Genomic DNA, 16345 nt, shown 5'->3' with positions numbered 1-16345 from the left:
AAGAGTGAAGAATCTGTTCCTTTAGAAGCTGTAGGAGCACAAATAGGCATTTTCCTAAAATTTTATAAAAATACTTTATGAACATCAGGAAAAAAATTCTCAATATTAGGCTATATTAAAGTATAGGGCTAGAAGAGTCTGACAGGAAGAGGTGAAAGCTCCACTGATATTTAAAAACTAGATAAGAGAAAGCTCTGGCAAACAGAACAATCCTAAATGGGGATGGACAGGGCTGAGTGTTCAAATACTTCATGTTTCAGAGATGAAATAGAACAGGGACATATGGTCTTGGGATGAACAAACTGGTTCAGAAGAGCTAGAAAACCAATTGAGTCCACAAAGTATTAATACAGGTCCAGATTCTCACCTACCATAAATTGGTTGAGCATTTTGTGAAGTACCAGCAAAAGCTGGGGGAGGCAGGGTTGCTACTGGAGATAGAGAAGATAAGAGAACCATAAGGGTGGGTAGAAATGGGAATCACTAGTACAGGCTAGTGGATCAGCCAAAGAGCCAAGTGCACTGGAAAGCACATAAGTGTTGGATGAGTAAGGAGGCCAGAGCTAAGTAAAGAGGAAAAGATATGGTTGGATTGAGAGATGAATGATAATGTAAAGGATGATGCTTCTTAAGGTTTGGATAAACGCAAATGTGCTTCAGACACACATCCAGGCTGTCAGAGGCTCTTCTTTTCTAATAACTCTGAAGACCCTAGTGACAAACTCCCTTTGGTTTTTCTTTGCTGGACTTTATCTGAAAATGCTAAGTTTGTACATTCACTGTTAGTCAGAATGAACTCACCACATCCCCATAAAAGGAAAGAGATACATCTCTCAAGCACAGAGTGGATTTCCCTACTTATAACATCCGAGATTCACTGTCTACGTGCTAAAATGTTATATATATATATATCTTTGATTCCCCTTAGTTTCAGGTTTCCAGAACACAAGGTTAATATGATGGCCATTGCAGCAGAGATTAGCTTCTACAGTCCTCATAAATGGAACATGGCCTTCCCTATTTGCAGTGTTTCCTAGTGGATTGAGCACTGGACAGGGACTCAAAAGACCTGGCTTCTATTCCTGGGTCTGCTACTAGCCTGGGTGACCTTAGGCAACTCATCTCACTTCTCTGTGCCTCAGTTTCCCCATCTGTAAAATGGGGATAATGATACTGAACGCCGTTGTAAAACATTTTGAGAGCAATGGAGGAAAAGAACTAGGCGTTACTTGCAATGAAAGCTGAAGGAATCCAAGATTTAGTTCCCGTTTCCATAATATTTTAAGCAGAATTAAGCCAACCCTCAGTGCTTCTGAATATCCTACCCTAAATGGACTAGTACCAGTTGTAGCCCCATGCTACACACAGGCCTCACACTGACCTAAAACACCAGAGCTGACATGGATACAGGTGGACTGAAAATCTCAGTTTCAACAGAACTTTCGCCAAGAATAACCAAGAGATTTTACTGCACAAAAAAAACCTGTCTTAAAGAGGCAGTGAATGACCTACCAAGAAGTCCCAATTTATCCCCCCTCTGAAGTCACACATTTTATTAATTCATCAATGACACTGGGAAGATGGAAAAAAGGAGGCATGAAGGAGGAAGCCTCCAAGAACTCAAACGATCTAGGAGGATTTCATTTTCAAAACAAAAAAGTTAGCATGAACATGGTTTTACGCAAACTATAGCTACACTGCTCTGAAAAGCTACACAGAGGAGGCACCGAGACATGTTATAAGCACATACGGATGTACAGACATACGTTATGAAGCAGTGTGAAGCACAATTCCAAAGGGGTGCTGCACTCGCAGGTAGACTGACCAAACGTCACAATAGTATTGTCACCATCCTGATCTTATGGGCTTTGTCTTATACAGGCAACTACTTCCCCTCCCCCCCCCCCCCCCCCCCCCCCAAAAAAGGGGTCCTGATTTTTCCACAGTTGTTACCCTACTTGCAGGCAAGCTGCGCCCCAAATTTACATTTTATGAAGAATAATGTTTCCAAAACCACCATAACAGAAATGATTATTTTGTACATTTCAATTAAAGGAGTTATTTTAGTTGGACTGAAACAGCCTCCTGCATTGTCAGTGAAGGCTCTTTGCTAGCTCACAAAAGCCAGGACACAAAAAACACCTGTAAAGAGAGGAGAGCCTTACTCAGCTACTCTCATTGCTCCAGCTGAGTGAACGGCAACAAAGCCAACAAACATCAGAAGCAGAAGAGGGGTGAGATTCTCTGCTGCGGTTCTGCGAGATGCAGTATAGAACTCACAGCCTAAGGAAGGAGAGATTATGGTGGCTTTAAACCACCTTTGTGTCCTCCCAATTATCAGCTTTTCCGCTGCCCTTCGAGTAACACAGTCAGCCCCGGGGGCCTGTCTGAATAACAGCAGCCTCCCCAGCCTATCCTAAATCTTTTATCACCCTTTCAGTTTCACTAACTCCGCTGGAGATCGTTAACATAGGTAAGAAAATGGGTGTGCTGACAATCTCGTTTTGTGATAATCCGTACAGTGTGATTCCTTGACTTTTTTCACCAATTATTTTGATTACTATAAAATAAACAGTTTTAAAAACAGGACTATTAACATAACATGTTCCCGTCAAAGTATGCTTCACAACTAAGGGTCTGATCGAACTTCTACTGGAGTCAACTGGAAGGCACCTACAAATTCAGCGGGAGCTAGACTGGCCTTTATTGCACATTAGCTGGACTTAAAAAGGGCTCCGGCTGTGTTCCCGTCTCTATGGGGCACACGTACTGTAATGGTATAGAGAAAGCGAGACTAGGTGGGTTTTTTTCACCGTGTTTTATGCCAATCAGGTAAGCATCCAAAGTAGTGCTCTGCATGGATGTGCTAGTGCTGGACATTGAACCACAGACTATGCTAATATGATTTACAACGTACATCACATACACACTGTACATTCTGTGTTTCCACAGCCTGCGCTAGATCCTGTGCTCACTTATACCTGGGCAATCCCATTGCAGATTCTGGCCCTGGATCACTATACAAGGATTTTCAGCTAGAAGTTGCTAACTCTCTCATTTCTATAAAACGTCCATGAATTGAAGAGAACTGAGCACCAAGAGCGGAGTCTTCCAAATTCAGAGGCCACTTTTGAAAGTGTGGGCTTTAAAACCTCTTGGTGCCCTTTCCAATCCTTAAGCAGAGACAGCAATGGATGATTTCCCTAGCTCAAAGGAGGGTTCCGAGAGGAAGTTCATCTCTATTGGTAGAGTGCATAGAAAGCCCCAAATGGAAGGTGCTATTTATGTGCAAGAATTATTGTTGCATGTTAGTCCTACAGAGCACCTAATAATTTCACTGAATTTGCTCTACACTGGAGTTTCAGAAGAGTGAGGCTTCTTATCTTTAATAACCACCTGGGCTTTGCCAGGATCATTTTGGAAAAAACAAAAACTCCAGTGATTCTAGCTTCCCCTATGATGCTCTTCCCTACAGGCATTCCTTATTCCAACCTTCCTGCTGGGAGGTAGCCCCAATCCGCCCCCCCCCCTTTTTTTTAAATATAGGTTTTAATTATATGAGAGAAGGGTTGTAAATCTGGTGTTGTGGTACTAAAAACCACACCAGAGCTCCTGAAATTGTGCCAGCCATTTTCTCTGGTGCCAAAAATATGTAAGAAAAAGTCAGTTTCATCACCACCTAACATTAGCCCAACTTTCTGGCATCAAGTGCGAAGATAATTTAAACCATTGGAAAGTCCTTATGTTTCACATTTGCTTTGGAATTGCGAAAACTCTTTCCTCTCAGCTATAGAGGGAAAGAGCTACACATCTCTACCCTGGCACAGGTTAAGAAGGAATCTAGGACCTACCCCTACAAGCTTATTAACTGCAGTTTGAGGAATGGAAAGTTTGCAGGATTGGGCCCATAAAGTACATCTAAAGAGAGTTACCATTTCCCCCAAACTTGCCTGTAAGGAGTGCTGAAGCCCTTCTGGGTCACTCAGGGACATAATGATCTAGTGCCCTGACTACTGACTGACTCAGCTCATTAATTTGTTTTTTTGCAACAAGTACTGTTGTTCAGACTGATTCTCCCAAATTCGCTAACTGCACAAATTCCTGCATTGCACTAGTCTTAGAACCAGACATCAGCATCAGAGCAATGATGTACTAAAGTGCCCTGGGCATAGGAGGGGGGCTGGTTTCTTGAGTTACTGAAGTCAAACAATGTAACGTCACTCCTAGGGCTGGTCTTCCCAATTCCCCGATTGTGGAATTTTCTTCAATCATTCCAATTAAAGAAAGTTTCGTATCTGTCAATTTAGGTTTACTGGAGGAGGGGGGCAGGAAATCACAATCTTGGGTACTTCCAGCAGCCTTTATGATGCTGCTCTCAAGGAAAATATGTAAGCAATCGCATATGGCAAGCTATGTCATCGCATCAGATAACAGCACAGCTCGGGTATGCTGAAAGGCAAGAAGCCATCAGCCAACTGCCTTCGAGCACCTGAGACATGAGAGTTATCAGAACAAAAAAATTCGGTTGTGAGGGTTTATCTGCTGCTCCGCAGAAGCGCCAGAAATTCACTAACTGTCATCGAGTTATTAATCTAACTTGGATTTTACAATTAGTGTAACAGGACATCACAACTGACAGAACCACTCTGTGCAGTTAATAGCCAGGCTGGAAGAGTTTCAACCTCACAAGGCATGCAAGTGAACTGCCAATTCAATTAAAACAACAAAATAAAGACATCTGCCCTACCGCCAGCCCCACTCCACCCCAGTAACAATAAATGGTTCCCTCCTTTACCTTCTATCTAACTTTTAATCTCTGATCGACTCAAGATGGCTCCCCAACAGACAATATCCCATCGCTTATTTCTTTATGAGATCAATGAAGAGTTCACAAACACACACTCTCAGCGTCCCTGCGGTTTGTATACACACCGATCACTCATGCAAGAAAACATCTGCTAACACTCTAATCTACTATTTTGTAACCAGTAGCTCATCGCCCTCCTGGTGTCTATATCTTGTTTGCCATCAGGAGTGTGAAAAAGCCACACACCTGAGAAGCGTAGTTAAACTGGCCGAAGTCGCTGTGCAGATAGCGCTAGATGGAAGAATTCATCCATCAACCTCGCTACCCCCTCTCAGGGAGGTGGGTTATTAACTAGAACTCCTCCCGTCGGCATAGGCAGTGGCACAGCGGTGTCCCTGTAGCATTTTCAGTGTAGACAAGCCCCAATCTACTCTATGCTTTTGGAGGCGATCTCACACCATTTCACTGCCACCCTTTGCCGTTACTGGTGGAACAGTATCAGTGGTAAGGAAATGGTGGATGATTTTTCAGTATAAGCTAGTGTAGCCAAAGCATAATAAGTGCTAATTAGAGATGGAAATCCAAACTCCCAGAAGTGCACTGCATATGGTTCTGGTCCTTACCACATGCTAATACAATCCAGCATTTGCATTGTTTGTTCAATACCATCACATCACCACCCAAAGAACGGTAACAAAATATAAATTAAAAAGTGACTTGCAGAGAATTTTTTTTTATTGGGCTTATGCCTTTTTTTAAAAAAAGAATTATGCTGAATAAAGAAATCCTGCTTTCTTTTCCTTCGAAAAAATCAGGAATGTTCAAACTGACACTTGGTTTTGCGGGAGGATTTTTCAGAGGGTAAGTTTTATACTTTATGGGCCAAATCCTGCAAACTTTTTGTGGGAAGGTCTCAGAGATGTGTATTGTGAGCCTTTCATTCTTAACTGGAGGAACAGGGGCGCTGAATCTTTAACAGAGGCTTTCTTGCTCCTAAGTGCTTAGTAGCCATTGGAGATTAATTACACATGCAAACACACACACAGTTTTAAACACTCTGACAGCCTCCCTTCCCTTCCCAATTGCTCAGCTGTCACTCTGCAATGTTTTAATTTCACTAATCCTCCAAGCCTCAGCCCAGCTGATTGGGGCCTCCCCTTTGTATCTTTCCTAGAGATCACCTCTTCCCCTACAAGAAGAGATCAGCTTTTACTGTCAAACCTCTGGGTTGGGCTCCCCAGAGCCAGAAGCTGGGCATTCTCAGTAGAGCAAGTTCTCCCTGCCATCACTCAGGCTTGCTGGCCTTTCTAAAGCATTTAATTACTCCCATAACGTCCTGTCTGCCAATAAAGAGGCAGTCATTGGGGTGGGAGGAGGGCTAACAATAGTTATGGTCGCTATTCCTACCTACTGCAGCTAGCGTATGGATGCACTGTTTTCATTTCATCCAGTCCTCAGAGGTCACGGCCAATACATTATAGCAAGCCACATTTGGTTTTATTATTTCCGCCCGTGCAGCTCTTCCCATGCAAGAAATGGAATATAAATTCCCTTCCATTTCTATAACTGCACGGACTTTCTCGCAACTCATCTACTGTAGCTTGACTATTTCATCTTGAATTCAACATCAATGGAGCGTGCTTAGCCCCTCGAAGGTCAGGGGGCCCCTTAGCTCTCTACCCAACTTTCCTGAACAATGCTCACCTGATTGGGTCACATTTTCAACAGAGTCCAGCTGGACGCTTTATTGTCTCCCTTTGTCCATACTTGCCAAAGCTTGTCCACATCCATCTAAAGAAAAATGGCCCATGCAAAATGCTCCAAAGCTTAGCTGGAGTGGCTCATTGCTCTGCTGTTCTTCCCCTTTTGTGTATGGAGCTGGAAAGAAAAAGTCTTCTTCTCTCTGCTGAATATGGAGGACAATGCTGGAAAACCTTTAAGGTTTCCCAGCTTTTAATTTATTTCTTCAAGTGTAACCTCCATTACACTGCTACATCCTACAATGGGGACCTCATTGTTTTTATTCTGCCCACTTTTGTGCTATAGGTAATCTGCTTCCACTGATCTACTCTGCTCAAAGAAAGCTGCACAAAGTCTTGCTTGAACTCAAAGGGGCTGGAAATATGGTGTGGAAAGTAAGATAAATGATACTGGTAAGATAAATGATACTTTCACTTACATCTTAGCTTCAGGAATACATGTCTGAATCCAAAACCAAGGCCTCCAAATTTTAGAATGGGCCAAAGAACGGTTATTTCAGACAAGTCTCTGGATCCAAACCTCCCTCCGTGATTTTTGGTTTCTGATTGGATTCTAAACCGGAACAGATATTGCCTCGAACCAGAGTTCCAAAAGTCAATCTAAACCTAATACACAAACTACATCCTTAATTCATCTCTAAACACAATCACTTAAATGCTGCCAAAAACTCAAGGTTCACAGGACCAATATCACCTTCACCATGGCCCTGCATACATGATAAGTTGTCATTGAAGTACAGACATACTAATCAAATGTGGAATGAATCGTGTCTCATTCTAGCAGTTTACAGAGACTCTGGTAGGAACTAGAAGGGAAGGAATTAATACTTAAAATGAAACCTTGGAAAGTCCCCAGTTCCAAATGGAGACATTTCGAAATATCACCCTACTGGATACAATGAGGCCAATTAGTGACTGAAAGTCACCTGCAGACACAGTTCATCTTTTCTTTTACCTCGTGGGGATGGGGGTGAGGTTGATCTGTACAGATGATAAACCTGCTAGCACTCAGGGAAGACACTGTTGCAATTAACACATGGAAAGCCAGGCATTTACATAGCTTTATCCATTGCATAGTATGGCTTCAACCATAAGCGCAACAAACACAACGGAAGGCAGCTGTTAAGCACTGCTCTGCCAAATTCTGCTAGAGGGTTGGGATCAGTCCAGAACAAGAGTAGATGAACTGGGACCGTGAAGTTATACATAGTATCAATGAATAAATAGAGCTCTCAGCTGCGCCCAGCAAAAGTTGAAATTTCCACACTAGAGGAGACTAGTGGTATACCTATTCCACTACCCCGCCTCGGACGCTCGCTGGTACCAGGTTGGACCCTACAAAATTTACCACCCTGAAGCCCACATTTAAATACTCAACAGTCCCACCCATGTTATCATAAAACATGGTCTTGCCTGTATAAATGAGATAATCCCTTGAATTGAGGAACAAGCCCCCATGTTAAGTATCACACCCTAGCTCTGGTTAGACCACAGTGCCAAGGACTTAGCTGTTTTTACAGTATAGACAGGCTTTCTCCCCAACTTAATTAAAAAACAGTTTGGTCTGGCAGTGCAGTTGGGACCAAAAGGTGAATTTAACCAGGCTCCCTCATTGTAATACAGCCCTGCGAAGTCCGAGGGTGTAGCACGTTTCAGGAACATGGCTAAACAAATAGATGCATCCCACGTACGCTGCAAGTCTGAGTGAATGGGAAGAGGCGAGGGGCTACCATGTGGGGACCAGGCCTTCTCAATATCACTTTTTACTGTGCAGACAGAACTTTAGGTCAACCGTTCTTTATAGCCTGACTTGGTTGTAACACAGTTTGGCATCTTCCCCAAACAGTTACAACCCTGTGGTCGGAAACGGTTGTATAGCCCACGTAAGGATTTAATTGCACTATCTGCACGAGCAGGGTTTAAATAAACAAACCAAAAATAACCGAGGTAGGTAGGGAAACTGCTAGCAACAGCCCTGCGAGAATTGTAGGACCCAGCTCTAGCTCAGTTTTCTTCCCAGTGAGAGGATTTTATTTTTATTAGTATTCTGCTTGCCCAAATCATGCTATATACTCCTCATATGTAATTTATAGCACCGTTACTGAACACGGTCACAACACAGCTTGAGCCAGCGTTAGGCAATGACACAGTGTTACGACCATTCTAGGCGAACGCTATTTTTAAGGATTCTTGAGCATCTATATGCCCCATCAACTAGGCCTACACTGGCAATACACCCGCTGCCAGGGCTTTTACCTCCACGTTATCTAACTCTGCACACAGCAGATCTGTTTCCTCTACATTATAACTTCCACCACTTCTACCACCAATGGAGCTGCACTGCTGGAGAATTATGAGTCCTTAGTTTTCTTGCAGACAAGGTTTAGGTGGCAGTATGAAATTAACAACCTTCTGAAATGATGGTCCTGTGGTGAGACCGAGACTGGGAGTCAGAACACCTGGGTTCTATACATGGCATAACCATGGACTTCCTGTATGACCTTGGGCAGGTCAAGTCACATCCTCTCGCTGCCTTAAGGACTGTCTACACACAAAGCTGCAGTGGTTTAACTAGAGTGCAATTCAAAATTGGGTTTAATTAAACAATGCAAAAAACATGTGGGTACTCTTAAATCGATACAAACCTGGCTTAAATCAAGTTTGTTAAACCTGTTCCTGATCAATTTAAACTAACTGAAATAAATCACTCAAGTGAAAATAAATGTCTACACAGGGCTTTGTATCAATTTAACTGAATCAGTTTTAAAACCAATTTAAGTTTAATTGGTGCAACTGCTACATAAAGATAAGCCTTAGTATCCTGCTCTGTGGTGAATGTGTCTTTACTTCACAGGGCTGTTACTATTCATTCATGTTTGTACAGTGCTTTGAGATCGATCTCCCCATCTCTCATGGCTAAATAGGTGAAAAGTAATGTCATGGCCTCATCCAACAGATGAGGAATAATCCTAGTATGCTGATGTTCTTTGTCTCTCAATATATTTGCCTCCACCATTCCCAGCACCAAATTCATAGGTGGCGTTAGCATGTGCAACTCTCCTAATTTACCCATATAAACAAGTGGCACTTTTGACTAAGTCACTGTCCTCTGTAGAACCAACTTATTTTCTGAACCTAATGTCAGTTAGCTCCAATGGCATTGTTTTGGTATTTGTTTAGAATTCATACCTGACTTAGAAATAGTCTGACTAATATTTGCAGAGTAATGAACAAAGATTAACTAGTCTCGTTCTACCCATCCCTCACCCCCAACTTTTCCACTGGGAATAATGCCAATTTTTTTCACCCCCACTCCTTAACTCCCAGATCTCAGGCAATTAATACTGTGCCTACAACTACATTCCTCATAAAAAAAAGTCCTCTTCTCTAGCTGTTTGTACTTTTTAATTGTGCAAGAATGGGTAGCTTTCAAAGCCCAGCACTTCATGAATGGGATTAACAAAGCATGCTTCGTGGCAAAAGTGCAGAACTGTCAGTGATTTAAAGCTAGAACCAGAGATATTGATTTTAAGCTTCAAGAAGCTTTTTGGTGGTACACAGCTCAGTTTACAGTGTCAATCATAACTGTGTTAATATATTCAATCTCTTGGCTGCAGCCTTTTTATCTGAGGCACAGCGCCCTCATATGGTTCCAAAGGAAAGCCTCAAACCCTGCTCAAGTGTAGACTACATGCAGGGTAGTTTCTTACTATCAAGTCATTTTAGATGAACCGTCTGCCAATAGATCCGTACTTGTAACAATAAGCAAAGACTCCCAGTAACCGTTTCTATACTTTTCAGGATTACCTTCAAAGTTACCAACGCTAATTAAAGGCCAATAAATGCCCATGAGACCTGAGTACTTAAACCTCAAGTGGCCAAGGCAAAAGTTCAAGAAAAGGGAGAGCCATCCTTAACAAGAATTCCTTTTACTGCTTGAAGGGCAAGTGAATGGCTGAGCTCCAATACCAACTGTATTCCACAGGTTGCGCAGTCTAGTTAAACAGCGCAGGCAGCCCACCCCATCTCCTGAAATTATCAATCCACCTCTCTTTACAAGGAGGCCCCTGACAAGTTTCTAACTCAGGTTTCACAGACAGCACAATGCTCTACCATTGTTCTACAAAACCAGCTATAAACACTTAATCCTTAGGTGGAGAAATTCTGCCACCCAACGTGCAAAAAGCATCTTAATGTCATTAAGCAGTTTATCCCACAAGCTATTCTGTCACCGACAAATCAACCAGGCATCTCTAAAATGCAGTTCCAGGGCAGAAAAGAAGATCTGCACATGCACTGGTCAGAAAGGGCTGAGGTGAGGGAACGGGAGGAGATATGGAGTCTAATAAAGAATCCAGACTCATGTGGTACTCTTTGAGTAAACACATATAGGCTAAGTGCAACCACACAATGATGAAGTTAATAGAATCAAGTTCCAGCTAATGATACTTAGCTTTTAAACTGCAATTTGATCAAGACCACACAGCGAGTCAGGTGGCAGGATCTGACACTAGAACTCCGCCCTAAGCTCAAGTGATTAAACCCTGCTGCCTCACCACAGGAATTTTTTTAAGGGTGCCCTGTTCTGGCCAGTGGAGCTGTCGGACACCGTATCATGCTGCAGGTGACAGTCCTGCAGCTGGGTGAGAAGTTCTAACTAGCGGAGATGGGCAACGCAGGATGGGTCTTTCCGGAATAGAGGCTCAAGACAAACAATGAGATTTATCAGGGCTATTACTGCAGAGAGCAGCAGGTCACAAACCCGTTGCAACACCCCCTAAAGAATGGAAACTTCACAGGCTTTTCAGTCAATCCTGACTGAAGCAACCAGACCAGGGACTCGGGAAGACAAGAGCAGGCTGCCAAGCCCCTTCCCTCCCTGCGGGCAGGTCTTGACCTCTCTGCTCCCAGCCAGGCAGAGCACATGAGTGACGGGGGAGCAGAGCAGGGGATGTTGCTGCCACCTACCATGTGTGCAGGTGACATGAATCCTCCTCCAGCAAGCAGACATTTAAAGAAAGGGATTCATTATGTGGAATAGGGACAGGGTGGAGAGGGGTCCCCAGAGCCAGCCCCTGCCCGGACAGGGATTCCCCCAGCTGGATGGGGTGGGAGGTCCCCAGAGCCAGCCCCTGCCCGGACAGGGATTCCCCCAGCTGGATGGAGTGGGGGGGGGGGGTGTCCCCAGAGCCAGCCCCAGCCCGGACAGGGATTCCCCCAGCTGGATGGAGTGGGGGGGGGGTGTCCCCAGAGCCAGCCCCTGCCGGACAGGGATCCCCCCAGCTGGATGGGGTGGGGGGTCCCCAGAGCCAGCCCCTGCCCGGACAGGGATCCCCCAGCTGGATGGAGTGGGGGGTGTCCCCAGAGCCCGCCCCTGCCCGGACAGGGATCCCCCAGCTGGATGGGGTGGGGGGGGGTCCCCAGAGCCAGCCCCTGCCCGGACAGGGATCCCCCCAGCTGGATGGGGTGGGGGGGGGTCCCCAGAGCCAGCCCCTGCCCGGACAGGGATCCCCCCAGCTGGATGGGGTGTGGGGGGGTGTCCCCAGAGCCAGCCCCGCCCCGACGGGGATCCCCCTGGAGGCCCGGGCAGCGCAGTACCAGCCCGGCGCAGGTGCTGAGGGAGGCGAAGGAGTCGCTGCGGTTCAGCACGTGTCCCGTGTAGAAGCAGAGCTGCTCGGCCGAGGGGCGGTGGCGGCGCGCCCGGCCTGCCCCGGCCCGGCCCGGCTCCTCCACCGCGAAGCCGCGCGCCAGGAAGCGCAGGTCCCGCCGCAGGCGCAGGTGCAGCTGGCGGCCCGAGGCCGGCAGGCGGAGCAGCACGGCCTCCTCCTCGGGCGGCGAGCGCCGGCTCCTGGGCCGCTCCCCGGCCGGCGGCGCCTGCAGCAGGTGGATCTCCTCCGGCGCCAGGCGCTGCGGGATGGCCACTTCCAGCTCCGCGCCGCCCGCTGCGGGGGAGAAGCAGAGGGGCAGGGGGTCACTGGCGCCGCGGGGGGCTGGGGTCAAGCTCCCCCCTTCCCCACCCCCCGGCTAGGCTCAGTGCAGCCCGGACGGCGCAGCTCGGCCCGGGGACCGCCCGCCGCGCGCCTCTGCCCACCGCCCCGGCCGCCACCGGCAGCGCCTCCCCCGGGGTGCCAGGCAGCGCCCCCCCCCCGCCATGCTGCCCCCCCCCCCCGGAAACCAGCGGCCCAGGCTGTGCCGAGAGCAGCCCCTCGGCGCTGGCCCGTCTGCGCGGGGACTTATTTTTATTTTTAGCAAGCCGAGAATGAAAAACCGCCCTGCCCCCGCGGGGCTCCGGCACCCCGCCTCTGCCCCCCTCGGCCCGCCGGGGCCAATGCCCGGGAAACGCTGCAGAGGCTGCAGCCCAGGGAGCCGCAGGAGGAAAAGGGGATGTATTTCTCTCCGTCGATCTCCCTAGGACAGAGCGAAATGTGCAGGGCGGGGGGGGGGGGGGGGGGGGCAATGCAAAGGCTGCCCAAAGCTGCTGGGATCCGTACAAATACACAGAGCAGAGGGAGACCAGCACCGCGTTTCCCCCAGCCGGGGCGAGGAGTGGGGGGGGGAAGCAGAGCAAGTTCCAGCTGCAGCCAAGGGCAGCCGGCAGCTTTCCACATGAAACGCGACCGCCGCCGGACAGGAAAAGAACCTACCGAAAAGCCGGGCGCCACTTCTGCCGGCTGGGAGCTCGGCCAGGCAGCGGGGCTGGGGCACGCACCCTCGGGGGGGGGGAAGACGGCGCTGCATATGCAAGCTGCCAGCATGCAGAGACGCCAGGCCAGGCTATTGCACGCCCCGTGCCGGTGCTGCAGCTGCTGCTGCACCGGAGCTGTCAGAGCCGGGGGGGGGGGAGGAGGAAAGCGCTACCTGTGCCGGTGTCCAGTCCCCAAAGCAGCAGGCAAGGAAATAAGAGAGGCAGGAGGGAGCCGTCAAACATTTTATTGCAGCGGAGGGGCCCCAGCGACTGGTCTGTGCAGTGCAGAAGAAGAGGAGGAGCAGGAGGCGAAGGGCTGGTGGCCGCCGCGGCGGCAGCAGCAAGATCCCGGGCTGGAGTGCAGCCCTCCCAGCCTTTGGAAAAAAACTAATTAGCGCTGCGGACAAACCCAACGTGGTGACAGTCCGGCCCCGCCTGCCCCTGGCTGGCCCAGCTGGGGATTGGAGCGCAGCCGCCCGGAGCTACACCTCCTGCTCTCCCATTGGCCGCCCGGCTGCAAACACTCGGGTAAATAGCTAGGTTGTAAGGGGAGGGAGGGGTACACGTGGTTTGTGCGCAGGGAGGGGGGACGGGCACCAGGTGGCGCCAGGGAGTTGAGGCTGCGGGGCGGGGGGGGGAGGCCGGTGGAGGTGAAGCTACCTGCGGACCGGTTGCGGCTTGGAGCGGGGGGGGATGCTGAATGGGATGCGGGAAGGTCTGGCTGCCAGCTCGACACAGCGAGCAAAGCATTTCTGCAGCTGGCAGGCAACATTCCAGGCAACCCTGACTCCCAGCTTGAAGGTAGTTTTTTAATCACTGTGGGTGATTTTAAAAAAAAGTAAGAAACACTTTAATTAATGAATAAATAATAAAATAATTCAGGGGGAGGGAGGCCAAGGAAAAGAAGCTTTCCCAGCTCACCGATTTGGTCCGTAAATAAATCTCAAGCGTAAACTCTGTAGATGGTGCAAAATTCCAAGACTTCTTGGAAATGCACGTTGGAAAAGTAGCTTAGAAACACTTCGGTCTCCACCCCACTTTTAACGTGCCACTGCCAACTTTAAAAAAAAAAAAAAAAATCACATGTTGCAGCCACACACATTTCTTCACTTCTGTTACTAGCACTAGCTCAGATTACTAAAAGTGAAAGGATTTAAAATTCTATTTACACATCACGGCTTCAGCTCCTTGTTTACATGGTGCATTTCTCCCAGTTGGGAGAAGGAAAAGAGAGTGAATATGTAGTCCTATTAAGAAAGGGTCAGGTGGACAATTCTAGAAACTGGCCATGGTCTGTGGGCATTGCAAGTTTTCCCCACTTCCCCTTTTCTAATGGATAAACATGGAAAGCCCACCTTAATGGAGGAGAAAGGAATTCAGTCTTCAGGCCAATTCACTCTTTAGTCTCTGTGCTGAAACCACCAGCACTGCACAACTTAGTGCCAACTGCGAACTTGTGGGGATGGCTGTTTTTTTGTTGTAGACATCTGACCACTGGAATGGAGTGAGACCACCAAATAAGTTTACACTAGCCAAAAAAGCATCAGAAAGGAACTATATTTAGTCTGTAGCATCATATATCTCAACTGATTCCCAGTGTACATTCTATAGATAGTGCAAAATTCCAAGACTTAGAAATGTTGGAGAAGTGAAAAACTCTATATTCCACTACCAATCTCCTGCACCATCCAGCCTCCTCTCACTTTCAAGGTAGTAACAAATCCAGGACCACTTAGAACTTCACAGCTGTCGATATACTATATACAGGGGCTCCCTGGAACTTCACAGGGATAGAACTCAGTTCTTGCTACAGATCACAGACCCTTTGCCACTTTTAAAGAAGAATCTCCATCAGCTGTTAGCAGTACAACACCTATGACACTGTCCAAAATGCTTCAATTTAGTATCAAGCACTGATACGCGTAGACCATGCTAATTCATTGCAGAATTCAACAGTTGTGATGTTAAGTCATGTTTTCTGCATTTCCTTTCCTTCATTACTAAAGATTAAATGAATATATAGGATCATGATTTCTTAAGAAAACTACTTATTCCTGAATTTCCCGTCATTTATACCCATCTGAAAGCTTAATCTGTTTATGATGTTTCAGTTAATTGCCAGAAAAATTATGAGGCTTGGAATAAACAGCATGAGCTGACAAAGTCTTATAGACAATGCGCTTATATGGTCATGCAAATATTCTGCATAATTCTTCACAAAGGAAGAGAAAAAACTGAGAATGTGAGAGAGATGAATTGTCACCAATAGAAAGTTTTTCTGTAGTCCTTAAGAGGTATGAGCAATTCATTAAGGATCTGTTCCTAGCTGATGCTCCAGAGAACTCCCACGTGTTCTCAGAGATATTAACTGAAGTTGAGGCCACTTTGCGCCTGATGCAAAGTCCATTGAATGCAATGGAAATCTTTCCATTACCTTCACACAGTTTTGGATCTGGCTCCATGCACCTGGCAGGCTGGGATCCTTAGAAAGTAGCTAATAGTTGATCTGCATCCTGGATTCCAAATGTCTGTTAAAAAAAATCACCACTTTGCTGCTGAAATCTTAGAAGAATTCAAAGGAAGACCCATAAAAATGTGTGAATTACTCTTGCAGGTTTTACTGCAGCAGTTAGTAATACACACACAGTCTAGAGTTGTACTGACATTACGGATGTACAAACAAGTAGAACTGAATTAAAATAGTTTTTTTCTAATAGAATTTGAAATTAACAAGGGATGACAGGGGAAACACTGCTTGCCAACTGGGAAAGAACAACGTAAGAAGTGTGACATACAAGCATGTGAAAGGGCAACACAGACAGAGGAAAGAACAAAGAGAAGACAATTAAAGAATGATTGTGAGGTGGGGTTATTAAGAGCCCAGATCTTGGCTCAGAAAACTATACAAACTCCAGTTGTGCCCCCAAATCTCCACCTTAACAACAAAACCAAACAATATAAAGACAAATTAAAAGATAAAATAAGGCACCAACTATACATCCAAGCTTGGCTCTCCTCTTCCCTAATTAAGTGCTAAGTCCCTTTACTACGCGTCATACAGGTCTCTCCAAAACCAAGTTGTCTATTACGAGT

The 16345-nt window shown here is 46.7% G+C and overlaps 1 protein-coding gene across 4 annotated transcripts in view; it reads right to left on the bottom strand.

Moving 5' to 3' along the window:
* ADAMTS17 (ADAM metallopeptidase with thrombospondin type 1 motif 17) overlaps positions 1-13748 on the bottom strand; it is a 251693-nt gene extending 237945 nt beyond the window's left edge. For 2 of the 4 annotated variants that reach the window (XM_067555596.1, XM_067555598.1), the window contains exons 1-2: positions 13426-13748; positions 12166-12509 (exon numbers count right to left, since the gene is read on the bottom strand). In XM_067555596.1, the coding sequence (XP_067411697.1) occupies positions 12166-12509; positions 13426-13495 (414 nt within the window). In that variant the 5' untranslated portion in view covers positions 13496-13748. Of the gene's footprint in view, positions 1-12165; positions 12510-13211; positions 13284-13425 lie in introns of those variants that run through there. The other 2 variants (XM_067555597.1, XM_067555599.1) reach the window with 2 other exon arrangements.
* Positions 13749-16345: the final 2597 nt, after the last annotated feature.

This window comes from Emydura macquarii, unplaced genomic scaffold (genome assembly GCF_026122565.2).
Source record: "Emydura macquarii macquarii isolate MOO-44397 ecotype Brisbane River unplaced genomic scaffold, CSIRO-AGI_Emac_v2 contig_1644, whole genome shotgun sequence".
Taxonomy (NCBI): domain Eukaryota; kingdom Metazoa; phylum Chordata; order Testudines; family Chelidae; genus Emydura; species Emydura macquarii.
The sequence above is the reverse complement of the archived record's forward strand: the minus strand, read 5'-3'. Positions and strand labels throughout refer to the sequence as shown.